The sequence below is a fragment of the Arachis hypogaea genome, chromosome 6, assembly GCF_003086295.3.
Source record: "Arachis hypogaea cultivar Tifrunner chromosome 6, arahy.Tifrunner.gnm2.J5K5, whole genome shotgun sequence".
Classification (NCBI taxonomy): domain Eukaryota; kingdom Viridiplantae; phylum Streptophyta; class Magnoliopsida; order Fabales; family Fabaceae; genus Arachis; species Arachis hypogaea.
In genome coordinates, this window is record NC_092041.1 from 105,087,678 (window position 1) to 105,110,337 (window position 22,660).

Here is a 22,660-nt window from a genome sequence, read left to right on the forward strand (position 1 = left end):
GCTCGAGTACGGTATCAAAGCAAGAGCCGCTGCATCGGTGCCCGGATGTAGTGTTAAATGAGCAAGGGTTCTCGCGTTTTCGTGAACGGACGAGGGTAAATAAGCTAGTTCACAAAGTAAAAGGTAAAGGTCGAAACGACAGAAGGTTGAGATTTGGGACATGGAACATAGGCACTCTAACAGGAAAGTCCATGGAGGTGGTAGACACCATGACAAGGAGGAAGATTAACATTATGTGCCTACAAGAAACGAAATGGGTTGGTGCAAAGGCTAGGGAGTTAGATACTTCTGGTTTCAAACTTTGGTATACAGGAAAAGTGAAGAATAGGAATGTGGTTGGAATAATTGTGGATAAGCAGTGGAAGAAGGACGTAGTGGATGTTAAGAGGGTGGGAGATCGGATCATCTCTATCAAACTTGTGGTGGAGGGAGGTGCTTTCCATGTGATTAGCGCCTATGCACCGCAAGTGGGTTCAGACGAACAATACAAGATTAGGTTTTGGGAGGATCTAGAGAGTTTGGTTCAAGGCATACCTTTGGGAGACAAGATTTTCTTAGGAGGAGATTTAAATGGCCATGTTGGGAGAGAAGTGACTGGATATGGGAGTATTCACGGAGGCCATGGTTTCGGGGTGATCAATGCCGATGGTAAAACTATTTTGGACTTTTCCTCAACCTTTGATCTTTTCATCGCAAATACATGTTTTAAAAAGAGAGACGAACATCTTATAACCTATAAGAGTGGCATGACAAGCTCTCAAATCGACTTCTTCTTGTTGAGGAGAGTCGACCGGAAATTTTCCATTAACTGTAAAATTATTACGGGAGAGAGTTTGACAACACAACATAGGGTGCTCGTCATGGATTTTCGCGTTGAGCAAAAGTTGAGGAAAAGACATCATACGAAGAACCCAAGGACGAGGTGGTGGCGGATGAAAGGTGAGGAACAAAAAAAGCTTCCTAAGACGGGTAGGAGAAGAGGCAAAGTGGGATGGGAATGGAAGCGCGGAAGAGATGTGGAGGGAGATGGCAGAAGTTATTAGAAGAACAGCAAAAGAAAGTTTTGGTGAATCTAAAGGAATAGGACCAAGAGACAAGGAGTCCTGGTGGTGGAATGCGAGTATACAAGAAAAGATAAAGATAAAAAGGGAATGCTTTAAAGAGTGGTCTTTATGCCGCAATGCAGATAACTGGGAAAAATATAAGACGGCTAAGAAAGAGACAAAAGTGGCTGTAAGTGAAGCAAGAACAAGAGCATATGAGGGTCTCTACCAGTCTTTGGGCACGAAAGAAGGAGAAAAAGGTATATATAGAATCGCAAAGAGCCGGGAAAGAAGAACGAGAGATTTGGATCAAGTTAAGTGCATAAAGGATAAGGATGGAGAGGTGTTGGCTCAAGAGGAGAAGATTAATGAAAGGTGGAAGAGCTACTTCTACGAGTTATTTAATGAGGGACAGAAGACTCTTCCGAGCCTTGGTCGATTATGTACAAGGGAAGAAGATCAAAACTTTGACTACTATCGAAGGATTCGAGACTTCGAGGTAAAAGAAGCTCTAAAGCAGATGAAAAATGGCAGGGCAGTAGGACCTGATAATATCCCGATTGAGGTTTGGAAGGGTCTTGGAGAAAAAGGCATCAACTGGTTAACCAAGCTTTTTAATGAGATTTTAGGGTCAAAGAAGATGCCTGATGAGTGGAGAAAGAGCACCTTCGTACCTATCTACAAGAATAAGGGGGATATACAAAGTTGCAGAAACTATAGAGGGATTAAGCTTATGAGTCATACTATGAAGTTATGGGAAAAGGGTGATAGAACGGAGGTTGAGAAAAGAGACACAAGTAACAGAGAACCAATTTGGATTTATGCCAGGCAGATCTACCACTGAAGCGATATACCTATTAAGAAGGATGATGGAGAGGTATCGTAGTAATAAAAGGGATCTACATATGGTGTTTATTGATTTGGAAAAAGCGTATGATAGGGTACCAAGGGAGGTCTTATGGAAGGTTTTAGAAAAGAGGAGAGTAAGGATCGCATATATTCGAGCAATTAAAGACATGTATGACGGGGCCACAACTAGTGTGAAGACTCAAGGTGGTGCGACAGAGGAATTTCCTATTGGTATAGGATTACACCAGGGATCATCCTTAAGTCCATACCTTTTCACATTAGTCTTGGAAGTACTCACAGAGCACATCCAAGAGCCTGTGCCATGGTGCATGCTTTTTGCCGATGATATCGTCCTTATGGGAGAGTCAAGAGAAGACCTAAATAAGAAGTTGGAGTTATAGAGAGAAGCTTTAGAAGTGTATGGTCTGCGCATAAGCCGTAGAAAGACGAAATATATGGAATGTAAGTTCAATCTGAGAAGGAAAAACCCCAATATAGAGGTGAAGATTGGAGAAAACATCCTACGAAAAGTTAAAAGTTTTAAGTATCTTGGGTGCATCATACAGGATAATGGAGAAATTGAACAGGATGTAAATCATAGGATCCAAGCAGGTTGGTCAAAATGGCGGAGTGCATCTGGTTTTATATGCGACAAAAAAGTGCCTTTAAAACTTAAAGGTAAATTCTATCGCACCGCTATAAGACCGGCTATGCTGTATGGTACGGAGTGTTGGGCGGCTAAAGGGGAGCACGAACATAAGCTGAGTGTGGCAGAGATGAAGATGTTGAGATGGATGAGTGGTCATACGCGATTGGATAAAATAAGGAATGAAGATATAAGGGAGAGAGTTGGAGTAGCACCCATTGTGGAAAAGATGGTTGAATCGCGTCTCAAGTGGTTTGGACATGTGAGAAGAAGACCGATAGAACATCCAGTCAGGAGGGTGGATGAGATGGAAGATGGACAAAGGGCGAAAGGCAGAGGAAGACCTAAGAAGACCATCCATGAGGTGGTCAAACGAGATCTACATGTAAACGGTCTCTTTGTAGACATGATACATGATAGAGCACAATGGCGTCGTTTGATTCATGTAGCCGACCCCACTTAGTGGGACAAGGCTTTGTTGTTGTTGTTGTTGTTTGTAGGAGTTAAGTATTTACTTTTAGTATTTATTATTTAGGGTTAATAGTCAAATTAGTCTTAAAAGATAAGGTATTTTTTGAATTTGTCCCTAAAGATTTTTTAATCAAATTAGTCCTTCAAATATCACAATTAATCATACCTATTCTTCACACAATTTTCGTAGTGATTGATGATGTGAAATGTTAACGGATAGCATGCATGACGCATAACATGTTCAATTAGATGTTGACTAAATATATTTACGAAAATTTATCAATTTAGTCACTGGTCATATTAAAAATAGGATATTTGTAATTGAGAAAAATGACTAAATTAATAAATTTTCATAAACATATTTAGTCAATATCCAATTAGACATATAAGATATTATATATGTTATTAATTAATATTTTACAATATCAATATTTAAAAAAATTATTAATAGAGTGACAAATATAATTAATTTGCAATCTTTGAACTAATTTGATTGAAAAAATTTTTAGAAATGAATTTGAAGAATGTCTGGACTAATTTGATTATTAATTTTTATTATTTGATAATAATTTGTGAAAAAAATATATTTAAACATAATAATAATATATTAAAAAAAAAAAAACAAACCATAGGTAAGAAGAAAGTGAATGTTTAGGCCTTAGGGTACTTACAAATAAAAAGACCAATTGTCCTTCTCTTTTTCTTGAGCACTCCTTTTAATGGTGCTTCTGTTGTTTATGCAGAGACCCGTTTAATACAACATATAAATAGACAATTTTTCTCACCCTATGCCTTTCCTTTAACAATTGCAAATTTGCAATTCCAATCCAATGAACGGGTTAAAGGCTTAAAGCTCCTAGCCCTGATCGCATGAACATTCACGAAAAATAGAGCCAAATTTCTTTCCATCCACTAAATCCTGTCGATTATTATAGCCATCGTAAAAGTAGGGTTAAACGGACGCCCATTCTTTCTTCTTTTAAAAAAATAGTTTTATTAACTAATAAATATAGATTATTATATGAAAAAAATCAACAAATTTTAAAAAGCCATTTATTTCATTTCAAGCTCACAATATTTTTAAATAAAAATATATTAACCAAATACATTATTATCCTTAATTGTAGTTAGTAGAGTAAAGAAATTCCTACAAAAAACTGTTATATCGTTCAACCTTCTGAGTTTTTGCAAAAGCCTGCAAAGTCTATTTCAATAAAAATATCACGTATTGGCTAATTTAAAAAATTTTAACAATGAGAACAAAAATATATATACTAAAATAAATTTTATTGAATATTATTAATTATACTAAAAATATAATGAAAATATAAATATTTACAAGAGTTATGTAAACTATCATTTTTAACATGCTATTCATTAAATATAATTTATAAAAAATATTTTTTTATTTCTAAAACTTAAACTTAAAATCTCATAATGAAATTAAAAATATTTTTTCATTTAAATTAACTTTATTTTTATACACATTTAAATTTAATAATAAAAGAGTAAATCAATCAACACATATTTGTCTATTGATATACTAGTATTTATAATTTGAAACAAAAATTATATATAAATACCAGAAAAAGTTAAACCTATATATAAAAGGTATGTTGCTATAAAATAATAAAAACTTAAATTTATTTATATATATTATCACTAAAATTATATTATCACTATTTATTAATTTTTTATTGAGTTAATTCATTTAATTAATTTTAATTTTGATATTAAATCAAATTTAACAAACTAAATATTGTTACATGTTAAATTTAATAAAAAAATTAATATAAATTTTAAAATAAAATTTTATAATTTTTTGTGGAGATAAAAATATAATTATACTAGGGACAATAATATATATTTATATAAAACTATTACATTATTTTTTTTCAAAATTTAGTGGGGGGCAAGTGTCCTCCTCCTTTGAACCTCAATCCGTTCCTGATAACACACGTCTAAATACAAGTCTATTTACATAGATTCTTCATGTGCTGAAAATATTCAATTTCATCATTGTGGCATAACCTTTTATTTTATCGTTAAAAAAATACTATTGCTTATCAGTAGAAGAACCAAGGTGTTCTTAGCAGCGATAATGATGATGATGCAAGAGTTAAAGCCATGATTAGTCATTACCAACTCTGATATCATGTAAAGGTATTGAAAGAGATGAAAACCAAAGAGAAAATTAATAGAATGAACAAAGAATATGAAATTGAATTGATAGTGGAATGAATTAGTTTACACTTGAAGCTACCTCACTTATCTACACACTAAGAATGAAGGATAACACATCAATAACTAACACTCAATTGAACCTATAACAGATTCTCATTTCATCTAACTATGTAATGTTAACTAACTCTATTACATATCACACATGTCACCACGTCCTCTCCATTAACATTTCTCCCTTTTATTTGGCCAAAGCTACCAGTAAGCACGCAGACACATATATATTGCATCTTTCATTTCTTCTCCTTTTATTTTTTGTTCTTCATTTCATGTTCAAACCCAAACTTTATGACTTTTCGTGCTTTCACAAGTCTAAGACGTATTGGAAAAAGTTGCTGATCATGTACTTGCTTGCTCAACTATACTCTCTATGTTTTTATTTTTTCCATAGGCTTTCTCCTTCCAAATATTTGAAACTTCTTCAAAAGTCAATCCTTTTGTCTCTGGCACACAGAAAATCACAAAAACTATTGCAACACAAGCAACAACCAAAAGAATCATAAAACTCTCACCAAGCCCAATAGCATCCACAAAAGAAAGGAAGCTAATAGACATGATGACACAACCAACCCAATTAATTGTTGCAGACATGCCACCACATATTCCTCTAAACTCTTCAGGGTATATCTCTGTGTTCACAGCCCAAGGAACAGGACCCATTCCGGGTGCAAATAATATAATATACAAAGCCAAACCCGCAACAGCAAGCCATCCATAAACGAAACTCGGGTTGCCATGTCCTCTAACATAACATGAAGCAGAGAGTAGGATCAACGATCCAACCACACCTGTTAAGCTACTAAGTGTAAGCTTCTTTCGCCCTACAATGTCAATAAGGTAAATGCCAATAATTGTGCCACCGGCATTAATTGCAGAAACAATGAGGGATAAGAACAAAGCCGATTCGTTTAATTTGAAGCCAGCCAATTGAATGATTGTTGGGCTATAGTACATTATAACACTAATACCGGTAAGTTGTTGGAATGCTTGAAGTCCAGCGCCACATATGAACGCAACTCTGATTTCTTTCAACTTAAATACATCAGTATATTTGTAAGTAAAATACCCACAACTTAATTGGCCCTAGAATCACTCACTTATATAAAAGACACTACTATATTTTCATCTCTCAAACTCACTAACACTCACAAAACAAGGAGAGAATTTCAAAACATACACATTTCATTATGAAACACACAAAATACATAAGGCATATATGTCTTTATATAGACAAAGTTTCATACTAAAAGTTCATGATTCTACTAGCTTCTTAATACACATATTTATCCAATTTTGCTTCTTACTTTGACCATTCAAATAAGTAATTTCTAGCACATCTTGAAAATTCTTCATTAAGTTTAGTCATCAATCTTGAAGCTTCCAATACACTTCATGACTCTTCTAGTATGGAGGTGATGAGTGCAACTTCCTTTCAATTCCAATTCAATTTGATTTTGAACTTCTTCATTGTTGTAGAATGTTGTAGTTATACTACTCTCTTGAATGTTCTTCAAAAATCTTCAAGCTTCCAACATTAGCTTCTAGCAATATCTAGCCAATTGATGATTATTGTATTCAACTCAAACTTTACTTCTTCAATTCTTTAACCATGCTTCATGAAAATTCTAATCTATACAAGTTGATTTAAAATTTTTAATCAACATTGCCTCCCTTAAATCAAACTTGCAGAATTAATCATTCCAAGCATCTTCTTCAATTTGTAAAATAATTCAGTCTTCAATGGCTTTGTAAATATATCTGCAACTTGTTCTTCAGTTGGACAGTAATCGATCACAACTTCTTTTTCATTCACCAACTCTCTAATTTTGTGAACCCGAATATCAATATGCTTCGATCTTCCATGGAATACTGGATTTTTGCAAAGTGCAATAGCTGACTTGTTATCACAAAATATTGTTGTTGGAGTACTTTGTTTCTCGTTCAATTCCTCAAGAATTCTTCTTAGCCAAACTGCTTGTGTTGCACAACTTGCTGCTGCTATATATTCTGCTTCTGCTGTAGATAGTGCTACTACTGGTTGTTTCTTTGACGACCATGAAATTGCACCAGAACCAAGATGAAATACAAATCCTGAAGTACTTTTTCTTGTTTCTATATCTCCGGCCCAATCACTATCAGTGTAGCCAACAAGATTTACTTCATTAGTATTCTCATAATAAATTTCATCATTTAAAGTACCTTTGATATATCGAAGAACTCTCTTTGCCGCTTGCAAATGGTTGATACAAGGCTCCTCCATAAATCTGCTAAGCAAACTAACTCCAAACACAATATCTGGTCTAGTCGCAGTCAAGTATCTTAGACTTCCAATCAAGCTTTTGTAGTATGTGGGATTTACTGCTCTTCCTTTATCTTCTCTCAACAATTTGAACTTCTCTTCGACTGGAGTAGAAACTGGCTTTGAATGCTCCATCTGAAATTTCTTCAAAATATCATTTGCATATTTCTTCTGAGAAATGAAAATTGCATCATCTCTTTGAACTACTTCAATACCAAGAAAGTAAGACATCAAGCTCATATCTGTCATTTCAAAGTGCTTTATCATAGCCTCCCTGAATTCTGTAATTATCTTTAAATTGTTCCCAGTAAAGATCAAATCATCAACATAAAGACACACGATCAAGATATCTCCAGGTTCAACGAACTTGATATAAAGAGTATGCTCAAACGGACATCTTCTGAAACCATTCTCAATGAAATAAGAATCAATCTTCTTGTACCATGCTCTTGGTGCTTGCTTTAATCCGTACAAAGCTTTCTTCAATTTATAAACTTTATCTTCTTTTCCAAGAACTTCATATCCTACAAGTTGCTCAACATACACTTCTTCTAAAGTGCCATTTAGAAATGCAGACTTAACATCCATTTGATGTATCTTCCACTTATTTTGAGCCGAGAGTGAAATAATCATACGAATAGTATCTAATCTAGCAACAGAAGCAAATACTTCAAAGTAGTCGATACCTGGTTTTTGTTTGTATCCTTTTGCAACTAATCTTACTTTGAAACGATCAACTTCACCACTAGGTTTGTACTTAGTCTTGTAAACCCACTTTACTCCAATTGGCTTCTTATCTGCTGGTAAATCTGTCAGCTCCCATGTGTCATTCTTTTCAATGGCATGAATCTCCTCATCCATTGCTTTCTTCCAATTGTTGTCTTTAAAGGCTTCTTCAAAGTTCAACGGCTCACAATCTGAAAATAGAGCAAAATTTATGATTCTTCATCGGATGAATTGTTGTCATTGCCAACTTCATAATCTGCTAATCTGGCAGGTAGTCTCCTCTTTCTTTGAGGTCTTCTAGATGATTCTGGTTGTTCAGTTGTGTCAGGTTGTCTTTCTTCTACTTCGTCACATGTATTTGGAATTATAGTCAGCTGCTTTTCTGTCTTTGTGTTCCAGTTTCACATGTCTTTCTCGTCGAACGTCACGTCTCTGCTGATGATTACTTTCTTTGTTTCTGGATTGTATAACTTCTATGCTTTTGAGTCTGTGCTATAGCCAATAAAGATACACTTCTCGCCTTTGTCATCTAACTTCTTCCTTAATTGATCTGGTACATGGGCATAAGCGATACACCCAAAGACTCTGAAATGATGAATGGAAGGCCGCTTTCCACTCCAAGCTTCCTCTGGAGTTTTATCACGAACACTCTTTGTTGGACACCTGTTTAAAATATGAATTGCTGTTGCGACTGCTTCTGCCCAAAACTCTTTAGGCATTTATTTTGACTTGAGCATGCATTTGACCATATCCATGATGGTTCTGTTCTTTCTTTCAGCAACTCCATTTTGTTTAGGAGTATATCTAGTTGTTAATTGGTGTTGAATTACGTGTTGCTTAAAGTATTCTGAACATGCAAGATATTCTGTTCCTCTGTCTGTTCTGAGAATTTTGATTTTATAGCCACTTTGTTTTTCGACAAACGTCTTGAATGTTTTGAAGGTTTCACATGCTTCTGATTTTTGCTTCAGAAAGTATACCCATGTATATCTACTAAAATCATCAATAAAAGTGATAAAGTACCTGCTACCACCATTACTTGGAACTTCTACAAAACAAAGATCTGAATGCACAATTTCAAGTAATCTTCTAGCTCTCCAAGACTTTCCTGTAGGGAATGGATCTCTGTGCTTCTTTCCCAGTTGACAAATCTCACAAATACAATTGGGAATATGAATTCGTGGTAGACCAGAAACAAGTCCTTTTCTTGACAGGTAGTTTAGGCCAGAAAAATGAAAGTGCCCAAACCGCATATGCCACAACCAGTTATCATCAAGTATCACAGAATTCATGCAAGAGGGATTAACATGTTGAATTTTTAATGGAAACATTCTGTTTGAAGTCATCTTTGCTTTATCTATGAACCTTCCGTTGTTGTCAAACACAGTGCAATAACCATGATAAGTTATCATCTTATATCCCTTCTCAGATTATTGCCCCATACTTAGTAAATTGTAATCAAGTTCAGGAGCATAGAAAACGTCAGAAATATAACTCAGAGAACCATCCTTCAATCTAATTGGTATGTGCCCTTTTCCTTCAATAGGGATCTTTGTACTATTACCGAACTTCAATAATAGTTTAACTGAATCATCTATTGAAGAAAATAACTCCTTTCTACCAGACATATGATTACTACAAGCATTATCCAAGTACCATATATTTTCATCTTCAGCACATAAATTACTTGTAAAAAGTAAAGTCTGAGTACCCGGATTATCATTAGCATTTTGATGCTGATTTTCTGCAACGTGTGCTTGATTGTTATTCACCATTTTGAATCTGCAATCTGCTGCTTTATGTCCATACTTTCCACAATGAAAGCAGTTGAAATTGGTTCTTTCTTGATGAAAATTTCCTCGACCTCTTCCTTGGTTGACAGGCCTGAAATTCGTTCCACCTCTTCCTTGATTAGGTGGTGTAAAATTATTGTAACTTCCTTGGTTGTCATTGCCACGACCTCTAACTCTGAAACTTCCTCTACCTCTACTTTGAAAATTAAAACCACGACCTCGTCCTTCTTGTGTACGGTTTGATTCTGCAACGTTGTTGAAATTCACTCGGCTTTTCAGGGCTTCCTCGGTTGATTTTTCAGACTTTTCCAGTATTCTACTGATGTGGCTTTCCATGGTTCCTTGCAACTCTGCAATCGTCATGGTGTCCATATCGTGTGACTCTAGTATCGTAGTCACCACATGGTCATACTTCATCGGCATGGTGCGAAGAATTTTCTCCACTACTTTGCTATCGGGCATATCTTCTCCATAGACTCTCATCTTATTGACAAGATCTGTAACACGAGTAAAATATTGCTCAACAGTTTCTGAGCTTGACATCTCGTACCTTTCATATTCTCTTCTTAAAGACTGTAGCTTTGCTTTTTGAGCTTTATCTACGCTTTTGTATGACAGCTTCAACGTGTTCCATGCTTCCTTTGCACTTTTGGCATTTGCTATTTTGCCAAACACCATATAATCTACTCCTTGATGAATTTGAGATAGCGCCAATTGATCTCTCCTCTATTGGGCAGCATCTGCTCCTTCTTGCAAACCTGGTTCAATGAAATTCCACAGGTTCTGGGCCTTCAAATGGGTAGACATCAAAGTCTCCCAATAACTATAATCAAGTTTCCCATCTAACTTGGGACCGGACCACACAATATTGAAAGTGTTTGCCATACTGACTCTATGAATAAACAACTATGTGAGAACTCTCCCACACCTCACAAACTCTCAAACACCAGGCGCTGGATTAACCAGCTCTGATACCAAATGTAAGTAAAATACCCACAACTTAATTGGCCCTAGAATCACTCACTCATATAAAAGACACTATCATATTTTCATCTCTCAAACTCACTAACACTCACAAAACAAGGAGAGAATTTCAAAACATACACATTTCATTATGAAACACACAAAATACATAAGGCATATATGTCTTTATATAGACAAAGTTTCATACTAAAAGTTCATGATTCTACTAGCTTCTTAATACACATATTTATCCAACTTTGCTTCTTACTTTGACCATTCAAATAAGTAATTTCTAGCACATCTTGAAAATTCTTCATTAAGTTTAGTCATCAATCTTGAAGCTTCCAATACACTTCATGACTCTTCTAGTATGGAGGTGATGAGTGCAACTTCCTTTCAATTCCAATTCAATTTGATTTTGAACTTCTTCATTGTTGTAGAATGTTGTAGTTATACTACTCTCTTGAATGTTCTTCAAAAATCTTCAAGCTTCCAACATTAGCTTCTAGCAATATCTAGCCAATTGATGATTATTTTATTCAACTCAAACTTTACTTATTCAATTCTTTAACCATGCTTCATGAAAATTCTAATCTATACAAGTTGATTTAAAATTTTTAATCAACAGTATTTAACTTTAACCTTATCCTTTTGTTCTTGCTCCATGTGAGCTTCAAGAATATATATTTCGTCTTCCAACCGAGGAGATGGGTATATCTTAGAAAGAACATTGGTGGCCTCCTCCTTCCTATTCTGCAAGTTAAAAGTAACTAAGCTTTTAATTATTGTACCCAAAAGAAATCAATATAAGGATTAATTTTACCTAGATTTTATATGTGACTATTAACATAAAGTTTTCTTCATATGAAAATAATAGCTGATAATTGTTAGATGATAATTTAGTTAAGAAAGATAGTATAGAAAACTAATTTTTAGTTAGCTAACATTAATCAGTTTTAGATTTTATGTTTATAATTTAAGTTTTAGGATCTAAAATTTAAGATAAACAAAATTAAAAAAATTGGCTGATGTTAGTTTAAAAAAAATTGGTTTTCAACATTAATCTTTAGTTCAACATGTCAAATTATCTAATAGTTATTACCTATAATTTTTTCATAAAGAGAACTTCACATGAATAATCATTGATCTTATATCATCATTTACCTTCAAATATAGCCATCTGGGGGACTCAGGAAGGAAGACCATAAGAACCAACTGAATAACAGCTGGTGTACCTGCAATTCCAAGCATCCAACGCCATGTTCCAGGAACCTGCACACATAATTTTGCTCTTAGAAAATCAAGATGGATGAAGATAAAATTATCGCTATTGGTATTGTTAGCTAAAGAGTTGGGTATGCTTACTCTAGTCAAACCATAATTGATGACAAAGGAAAGAAATTGGCCAGTTGTGATCATAAGACAATTGACACTAACTAATCCACCTCTTATTTCAGACGGTGATACTTCTGCGATATACATAGGAGCAGTAACAGAAGCGAAACCTACACCTAGGCCAACAAAAAACCGGCCAACTATGATAAGAGTGGGATTGGGTGCGATGGCGATCAAGAGTGATCCTACTGTGAAACAAATATCTGCCACAATAGTGGCAGCCTTACGCCCTAAAGAATCATTAATGTAACCACCAAGGGCGGCGCCGAAAATTGCACCAACTAAGGCCATGGCAACTATTAGTTCCTGCAAACATAACAAAATGAGAACATATAATTGCTGCAAAATGGTACTCTACTCTAGTCGTGCTGTGTCATAGTCATAGTTACATGAACTCACAATTTATCTGTGTAGTCAAATGTTATATATATATATATATATATATATACTTTTCCCATTAAAAATTTTAAATGTTATGTATCGCGTACCACCTATCAGTTCTCCTACCAGAACATATTGCGTTCATATAACTATGGTCACAATTACAAGCTACCAAATTAAAAGAAAATGAAAAAAAAGGCACTCTCTCTTTTACCTGAAGAAAACTACTGTTCTTTACAACTTCAAAATCATCTTTTATGTACAAGAGAGCACCAGATATCACACCTACGGATGAAAACAAAATATGTGCTATATCATTTCTTTCTTCTTTTTTTTCTTAATTAATGAAACGGTAGAAAATACGCATATATGTATAATGTACCAGTATCATAACCAAATAGAAGGCCACCAATATCAGCTGCAAAAGTAACTCCAACAATGTAAAAATTTTGGGAAAATGATCTTCTACGCTCTGGATGTTTCTCCAAATAATCAGAGCTTCCTGCTTTAATCGACACGCACATATCAGCCATCATTTTTGCTAGCTTGCTTTTATCAACTAGTTGTAAATTGCATGTTAATGCGTGAGATCTAACATAGTTTTATAGATAATAAAGTTGTTAAATTTAAAAATTTTGTTGGATTTCTTGTTCCTTTAAAAGTCGATGGGCATATGTATGATAACAACATTTGTTTTTTTTATGAAGGATTAGTTTCATGTTGATGTGAACTTGCAACTAGATTACTCTCCCTTCTTTTTATTTCCTTTCATACTTTTCGTTATTACTCTATCACAACGAACATGTACTCAAATAGCTAGATATGTTAACATGATTACTGTCATTTTGGATCCTTAACTATCATAATTTAGATTATTTTAATTCTTATATATTGATACTATTTAATAATTTTTTATTTTTGTCTAATCAAATATATTTATAATATTCATGAGCCTTTCAAGCTATAATGGGTAGTTATGTGAAATTTATTTGCTGATGTATTGATATGTTAGTTGAATGTCTATAAAAATTTCTTTCACAGTGATATTTATATAAATTAAATCCAAATAATTAATACATGTGAATCATAAAAATTATTTGCATATATTTTTTTTTTGTGAAAATGTTAAAGATAATAAAAATGATACTTTATTCTATTTAAAAATATGTCGTTAGTCAATAAATTACGACATACATATATTAATCATGTTGTATTCTATATTAATTAGTTTAAATTAACGATAAACATGAGATATTTAATTCTATCCTTCGAAAACAGGAGATATTTGCCTCTTCGAATAAAAACTTTTAAGGCACATGTTATAGTTTATAACTATTCATCAAATTTTTTTATCCTTTTTTATTATATTTTTTCTTTCTTTTTTTTTGCTTTTGCGTAAATTAAGAGGTTATTGGTTTTTATTTTGTTATTAATTTTTTTTTTACTATCATGAGTTCTCACCCCATCGCTATGAGTCTGGTTATAATTATGTTGCAGGAAGAAGAAATTACAATGAGAACAGGCATCAAGGTTGGAACAATCAAAGATGGGAGGAGCCACAAGGATTTGATCAACCCTCATGGCAACAACCACCTCCAATGGACTATCAACAACAAATCCATGATGCATATCAAGGCAATGGCTATGGTGAGCGCTCTTTTGATTATCAACGACCACCACCATACGCCTATGAACCCCCTCCTCAACATAACTTTGGACCACCAAACTCATAAGCCCCTTTCCGCCATTCACCTCCATATGATCCTAAACCTCAACCACCATACCAACCACCTTATGAGCCATATGAATCATATATAGAACCACCCCAATTCCAACCCAATTACTCACAAAAACCACCACCTCAATATTCACCATCCCCATATCCATCAATCCAAGAGCACTATGATCCTATTTATGAAAGTCGAGTGTATCAAGAGACAAAGGATCGTCTCAAGAAAACAGTGGATTGATGTCAGGCAACCATTCATCAATTGGGGCAAGCAATAATGAGTCAATTAGCTTCCTGACGCTCAATTATACAAGGATCAGCCACAACTCCATGTGGACAGTCTAGTGAAGAGCGTAGCATGAAGGAGATACCAGAAACCCCAGTGAACAAGACAGAGAATAAATTCGTACTAGAACGAGTAGAAGAAGCTGTTATTGTTCAAGAAGAAGAAGAAACGGTTAAAGACTTAGGAGATGCAGAACCTCCATGGAAAAGTCAAGACATCGAGCCTCCTTCCAAGACGGTTGAAATTGGTGCTGAGGAGGGTGTACAACCTCCAAGGCATATCACAGTTGAAGACTTGGAAGAGGTTGCTCAAGTGATGGAGATTCAAGAAGAAGAATGACAACCTCCCATGCCCTTGGAAAGCAATGAAGAGGAGATGGAATTGGAAGAGAGCCACCAAGAGGAAGAAGTTGAAATCGAAGAAGCTTGCAAAGAGGTGGTAGTTATCCGAAAAGGGCACAAGGGAGTGGAGCTTGCAATTTCATTAAAAATACCTCCCCCTAAGTTGCCATCATCCTTCACAATATTCAAGTGGGTAAAATTCATATCCCTTAGCTTTCTAATTCCACTTGAATATGGGCTACTAGAGACGGATGGTCAACTTAGAGCTCTTTGTGACATTAAGAGTAAGAGAAAGATGGCCAGTGGTAAGAATTGTCCTACAAGGTTCATCATGGTTGGAAGCTTTAAGTTTAAACGTAAAGGTTGGTATAGAGCTCAACTGAATGGGTCTAGGAAGTTGTTTGGACGCTTACGTGAGAATTCAGACTGCTTGCCACCCGGATGGAACAATATTGCTCAACCAAAAGATGGGTTCAAAGGCAAGGTCTGGGACCCCGGAATCCATTCTACCAATCACCACTCTTGGGGCCTTGTCACTTGCTTTAACTTACTTGAAGGCTTTCTGTGCCTAGTTTGGGACCCCGGAGGCTACTGGAATTCTAAACACTGGTGGGGATTCCTGGATCAATACAAGCACAAGCCACCCTAGTAGAAAGCTCATCAAATGTCCAACTTAATGACTATAACTAAAAGTGCTAGGTGGGAGACAACCCACCATGGTATGATCATTCCTTTTTCATTTTTATTCAGTTTTATTTGTTTTCAAGTTTTATTTTATTTTATTGTATTGAACCTGGAATTTTGCATAACATTCATATTAGCACTGCATACTGCATACTTGCATATATATATATATATATATATATATATATATATATATATATATATATATATATATATATATATAAAGGGGCCACGCGACGCGACAGCATCAGCGACGCATCCGCGTCACGAGGAGAGGGGAGAAAATAAAAAATGAACAGAGAGTCACGCGAGAGCGTGGCTGGAGGCGTGCCAATGGCACAAATCGTCCCACGCGACTGCATCGCTGACACGACCGCGTCATATGGGAAAAATGGCCTCCCACACGATCGCGTGCCCCACGCGGCTGCGTGCCCTAGATTTCGACGTAATAATGGTGCACAGCCGAAAGTTGTGCTGGAGTGGTGCTGGACTGGCGCTGGACGCGCAGTCCATCTCACGCGACCGCGTGCCTCACGCGATCGCGTCACCCACGCAATTGCGTCACCCAAAATTTGGCAAAATAAGATTTTGAACAGAGAGTTGTGCGAGCGCGAGGCTGCCCTCATGCCAGTAGCATAAATTGAGTCACGCGACCGCGTGACCGACGCTACCGCGTCGATTAACTTACAGCGCAAGTCGTACGACCGCGTGCCCCACGCGTCCGCGTCGCTTGCGCCGCACAGCTTATCCTAATTTGCCAAATATCTTATCTTTTCTTCCCCAATCCTAATTTCTTCTATCTTTTCTTTTTCTTCTTTCTTTCTTACTTTACTTCTTTCCCTTCTCATTCTTCTTATCTTTTATTTTATTTTACTTAATTTATTTGCATATCTCATTCATCGCATCTTAATTTTGTGCATATTGTTTTTATTTTCTTTTCTGAATTTTTTATTTTTCCATTAGTGTTAAAAAAAATTTTATTCTACTGTTGCATCTTTTCTTGAATTTATTTTGGTAACTTGTTTTACACTGTGGGATGATATTAATTATCTGCCAATGCCAATCTTTTATGATACTTGCACTCCATTTGCATTGGCATGAACTTGTATTGATATTTCCATTACCCACTCTCCTCCCCTATGTTACAAATTTTATACCACTGGTATGCCATGGCTTCTATTATTTTTTCACGTACATGTTGAAGCTTCCATGTAAATGAGACCCTTATCATTTGGCATTAGCCCACCCATACTTTATTTATTTTCTTCTCTTTATTTCTGGGTTACTTTTCTTCCCATTTTCTTTCAGGAAGGCCACCCAGAGGGGAACCGGAAGACGCTTACATGGGGAGACAAACAAGTCCATCTGCACAATCCTTGAAGAAAGGCATCAGTTGGAACAACCCGTCCACCTGCACATCTCAGCATGCACCGAGGACGGTGAAATCTTTAAGTGTGGGGAGGTCGATACCGATCTCCATGGGTTAGTACTTTCTTGTCTCAACACCAATGTTTAAATTTTCTTTGTAGATTAGTTGTTGCATTTGCATGTTTATTTGATTTTTGCATATTTTACCACTTGGTTGAAGTAATATTTTCTTTTTTAAGAAACTTTTTATAGTATTTCACTAATTTAAATTAAAAACTTTTTGAATAACTTGTATGAAGAAATTTTATTTTAGAACATGGTTTAAAGCTTGAACATACAAAAACCAGTGAGATTTTGAGCCTATTTGATTGGTTGCATTTTATCAACCAACATTTTAATTTTGTTGTGTGTTTTTCTCTCTAAAATTGTGATCTTTGTCTTGCTTGATTCTATATTTCCATTGTTTAATGTATGCATACACTTATATGATTGAGGCCTTGTTTCACTGAGCTTACATACCCATATGGCCTTAACCTTTTCATTATCTATTGCAAACCAATTTTGAGCCTATTTTATCCCTTTGTACTTTATTTTAGCACATCATTAACTCTAAGCGAAAAACAATAATGTCCTTAATTTGAATCCTTGGTTAGCTTAGACTAGTGAGAATGCTTATGAATTAAGTGTGGGAAAGAGTGGGTTTGGAAACATCTGGTTTGAGAATTGAGTATGTTAAAATTTTCTAAAAATGTGAAAGAAATGTTTAGGACATGTTCATGCATTCAATAAATTAATGATATGCATTGAGAAAAACAAAAAAATATATATAAAAAAAGAGAAAAATAAGTGAAAGGGGACAAAATGTCCCAAAGTAAGTGGTGAAAGCAATGCATATGAGTTGTACTTGAAATTAGAATGCATGAATATGTGGAAAACATAGTTAATGGGAAGTCAGATTTTATATTAGATTACATGGATTGTCCTAAGTTAGGTGGAATAGTTTATGTTAATTAAGGATTCAAATTTTAGTCCACTTGGCCAAATACAATCCTACCTTGACCCTAACCCCATTACAACCCTTAAAAGACCTCTTGATTTGTGTATTGGTGCATTAAATTTTTGTTGATTGTTAGATGAAGAGCAAGCTATAGAAAGCAAGATTAGTAGAGAATTGAGAGAATTGACCCTAGACACTTGAGAGTTAGAATGATATACACTACCAGTAAGGGTTCAGTGCTCAATTCTATGTTCCCTGCTTTCATGAGCTATCTTCTTCTTGCAAGTTATTTGTATTGTATTTTGTGATTTGAATTAGTGAAATCCAGTTCATATTTGTCTTGAAGAACTTATTTATTTTTAACCAAGTAGGTAGAAACATTTTGCATTTAGTTGCATTCATAGGTTGCATCTCATACATTCTATCATTCCTCTTCATTCCTTTATAGCTTCTCTTGAGCTTAGCATGAGGACATGCTAATGTTTAAGTGTGGGGAGGTTGATAAACCTATATTTCATGGTTTATTTTGTGCTCAATTGAGTGGTTTTTATCAACTCTTTACCCACTTATTCATACTATTTGCATGGTTTTACATTTGCCTTCCTAATTATGTGCTTTGATTGAAAACATGCTTCTTTGGCCTTAAGTTCCATATGTTTAATCCTCTCTTATTACCATTAGATGTCTTGATATGTGTGTTAAGTGATTTCAGAGATTACAAGGCAGGAATGATTCAGAGGATGGAAAGGAAGCATGCAAAAGTGGAAGGAATACAAGAAGTTGGAGAAACTGCTAAGCTGTCTAGCCTGACCTCTTCGCACTCAAACGACTATAACTTTAGCTACAGAGGTCCAAATGACGCGGTTCCACTTGCGTTGGAAAGCTAACGTCCGGAGTTTCAATTTGATATATAATTTGCCATAGTGACCGTGCAGATAGGCAACGCAAACGCGTCATCCACGCGGATGCGTTGCATCTGCGAAAATCAGCATGGCAGATTTCGCAAACAGCGAATCCTGGGCTATTTCCGGCCCAGTTTCAAGCTCAGAAAATATAGATTAAAGGCTGCAAAGTGGAGGAATGAAGGGAGACTTCAGATGCTATTCATAATTCTCTTTTTATTATTTTAGATGTAGTTTTCAGAGAGAGAGGTTCTATCCTCTCTCTTAGGATTAGGATTTAGGACTTCTCTTAGTTTTAGGATTGACTCTCAATCCCAGTTCTTTATTTTTATTTATTTTTCAATGTACCATGTTTAGATTGATTTTTTTATTAATGTTATTTGAGATATTTCAGATTGATGACTGCTATCTTTTATTTATATAAATAATTTGAATTTTCCTGTTGCCCAATTGGCTTATGAATGTCTTCCATGTTGGATTTTACTGCTTTGAATGAATTGAAGGTATTCCAGATATTTATGATTTTAATTTAGCTTTTTACATTCTTGGCTGTGGTTGATTAATTGGTGACCCTAAGGTTATCAGCTCCATTGTTGATTGAAAATTGGATTTCTTCATTTCATTAATTCATATTCCAATAACTCTAGCCTTTCCCAAGGAAAGACTAGGACTTGAGGATTCGAATTAATTCATCCACTTAACTTATCTTCATAGTTAGAGGTTAATAAAGTGGGAGAAAAATCCAATTCTCATCACAATTGATAAACATAATTAGGATATGACTTCCAGTTCTTATACCTTGTCAAGAGATTTTATTAGTATTATTTTATTTTACTTGTCATATAACATATTTCCACCTTACTTCCAAAACCCCAATTTTACCTTTTTCATAGCCAATAATAAGAACATACCTCCCTGCAATTCCTTGAGAAGACGACCCGAGGTTTAAATACTCGGTTATCAATTTTAAAGGGGTTTGTTTCTTGTGACAACCAAAACGTTTGTACGAAGAAGAGACATTGGTGGCAAAAATCTCAACGTCAGGTATATCTTAGAAAGAACATTGGTGGCCTCCTCCTTCCTATTCTGCAAGTTAAAAGTAACTAAGCTTTTAATTATTGTACCCAAAAGAAATCAATATAAGGATTAATTTTACCTAGATTTTATATGTGACTATTAACATAAAGTTTTCTTCATATAAAAATAATAGTTGATAATTGTTAGATGATAATTTAGTTAAGAAAGATAGTATAGAAAACTAATTTTTAGTTAGCTAACATTAGTCAGTTTTAGATTTTATGTTTATAATTTAAGTTTTAGGATCTAAAATTTAAGATAAACAAAATTAAAAAAATTGGCTGATGTTAGTTTAAAAAAAATTGGTTTTCACCATTAATCTTTAGTTCAACATGTCAAATTATCTAATAGTTATTACCTACAATCTTTTCATAAAGAGAACTTCACATGAATGATCATTGATCTTATATCATCATTTACCTTCAAATATAACCATCTGGGGGACTCAGGAAGGAAGACCATAAGAACCAACTAAATAACAGCTGGTGTACCTGCAATTCCAAGCATCCAACGCCATGTTCCAGGAACCTGCACACATAATTTTACTCTTAGAAAATCAAGATGGATGAAGATAAAATTATTGCTATTGGTATTGTTAGCTAAAGAGTTGGGTATGCTTACTCTAGTCAAACCATAATTGATGACAAAGGAAAGAAATTGGCCAGTTGTGATCATAAGACAATTGACACTAACTAATCCACCTCTTATTCATAGGAGCAGTAACAGAAGCGAAACCTACACCTAACTATGATAAGAGTGGGATTGGGTGCGACGGCGATCAAGAGTGATCCTACTGTAAAACAAATATCTGCCACAATAGTGGCAGCCTTACGCCCTAAAGAATCATTAATATAACCACCAAGGGCGGCGCCGAAAATTGCACCAACTAAGGCCATGGCAACTATTAGTTCCTGCAAACATAACAAAATGAGAACATATAATTGCTACAAAATGGTACTCTACTCTAGTCGTGCTGTGTCATAGTCATAGTTACATGAACTCACAATTTATCTGTGTAGTCAAATGTTATATATATATATATATATATATATATATATATATATACTTTTTCCATTAAAAATTTTAAATGTTATGTATCGCGTACCACCTATCAGTTCTCCTAACAGAACATATTGCGTTCATATAACTATGGTCACAATTACAAGCTACCAAATTAAAAGAAAATGAAAAAAAAGGAACTCTCTTTTTTACCTGAAGAAAACTACTGTTCTTTACAACTTCAAAATCATCTTTTATGTACAAGAGAGCACCAGATATCACACCTACGGATGAAAACAAAATATGTGCTATATCATTTCTTTCTTTTTTTTTCTTAATTAATGAAACGGTAGAAAATACGCATATATGTATAATGTACCAGTATCATAACCAAATAGAAGGCCACCAATACCAGCTGCAAAAGTAACTCCAACAATGTAAAAATTTTGGGAAAATGATCTTCTACGCTCTGGATGTTTCTCCAAATAATCAGAGCTTCCTGCTTTAATCGACACGCACATATCAGCCATCATTTTTGCTAGCTTGCTTTTATCAACTAGTTGTAAATTGCATGTTAATGCGTGAGATCTAACATAATTTTATAGATAATAAAGTTGTTAAATTTAAAAATTTTGTTGGATTTCTTGTTCCCTTAAAAGTCGATGGGCATATGTATGATAACAACATTTGTTTTTTTTATGAAGGATTAGTTTCATGTTGATGTGAACTTGCAACTAGATTACTCTCCCTTCTTTTTATTTCCTTTCATACTTTTCGTTATTACTCTATCACAACGAACATGTACTCAAATAGCTACATATGTTAACATGATTACTGTCATTTTGGATCCTTAACAATCATAATTTAGATTATTTTAATTCTTATGTATTGATACTATTTAATAATTTTTTATTTTTGTCTAATCAAATATATTTATAGTATTCATGAGCCTTTCAAGCTATAATGGGTAGTTATGTGAAATTTATTTGCTGATGTATTGATATGTTAGTCGAATGTCTATTAAAATTTCTTTCACAGTGATATTTATATAAATTAAATCCAAATAATTAATACATGTGAATCATAAAAATTATTTGCATATATTTTTTTTTGAAAAATGTTAAAGATAATAAAAATGATACTTTATTCTATTTAAAAATATGTCGTTAGTCAATAAATTACGACATACATATATTAATCATGTTGTATTCTATATTAATTAGTTTAAATTAACGATAAACATTAGATATTTAATTCTATCCTTCGAAAACAGGAGATATTTGCCTCTTCGAATAAAAACTTTTAAGGCACATGTTATAGTTTATAACTATTCATCAAATTTTTTTTATCCTTTTTTATTATATTTTTTCTTTCTTTTCTTAAATATTTGTGATAATTAATTAGAGAAAAAATCACTCTTCTTTTACGGTACGGTGTATATAAGAATTAGTTCCCAAATTAGTATTTAAT

At 34.4% G+C, this 22,660-nt stretch overlaps 1 protein-coding gene across 1 annotated transcript; it reads right to left on the reverse strand.

The window, feature by feature from the left end:
• Positions 1-5,589: 5,589 nt before the first annotated feature.
• LOC112805862 (inositol transporter 1-like) lies at positions 5,590-21,720 on the reverse strand. The gene is made up of 6 exons (XM_029287418.1): positions 21,570-21,720; positions 21,404-21,474; positions 12,397-12,732; positions 12,196-12,303; positions 11,674-11,784; positions 5,590-6,333 (listed from the first exon to the last, which is right to left on the reverse strand). Exons 1-6 carry the CDS (start codon positions 21,718-21,720, stop codon positions 5,590-5,592), a joined length of 1,521 nt encoding a protein of 506 aa, XP_029143251.1.
• Positions 21,721-22,660: the final 940 nt, after the last annotated feature.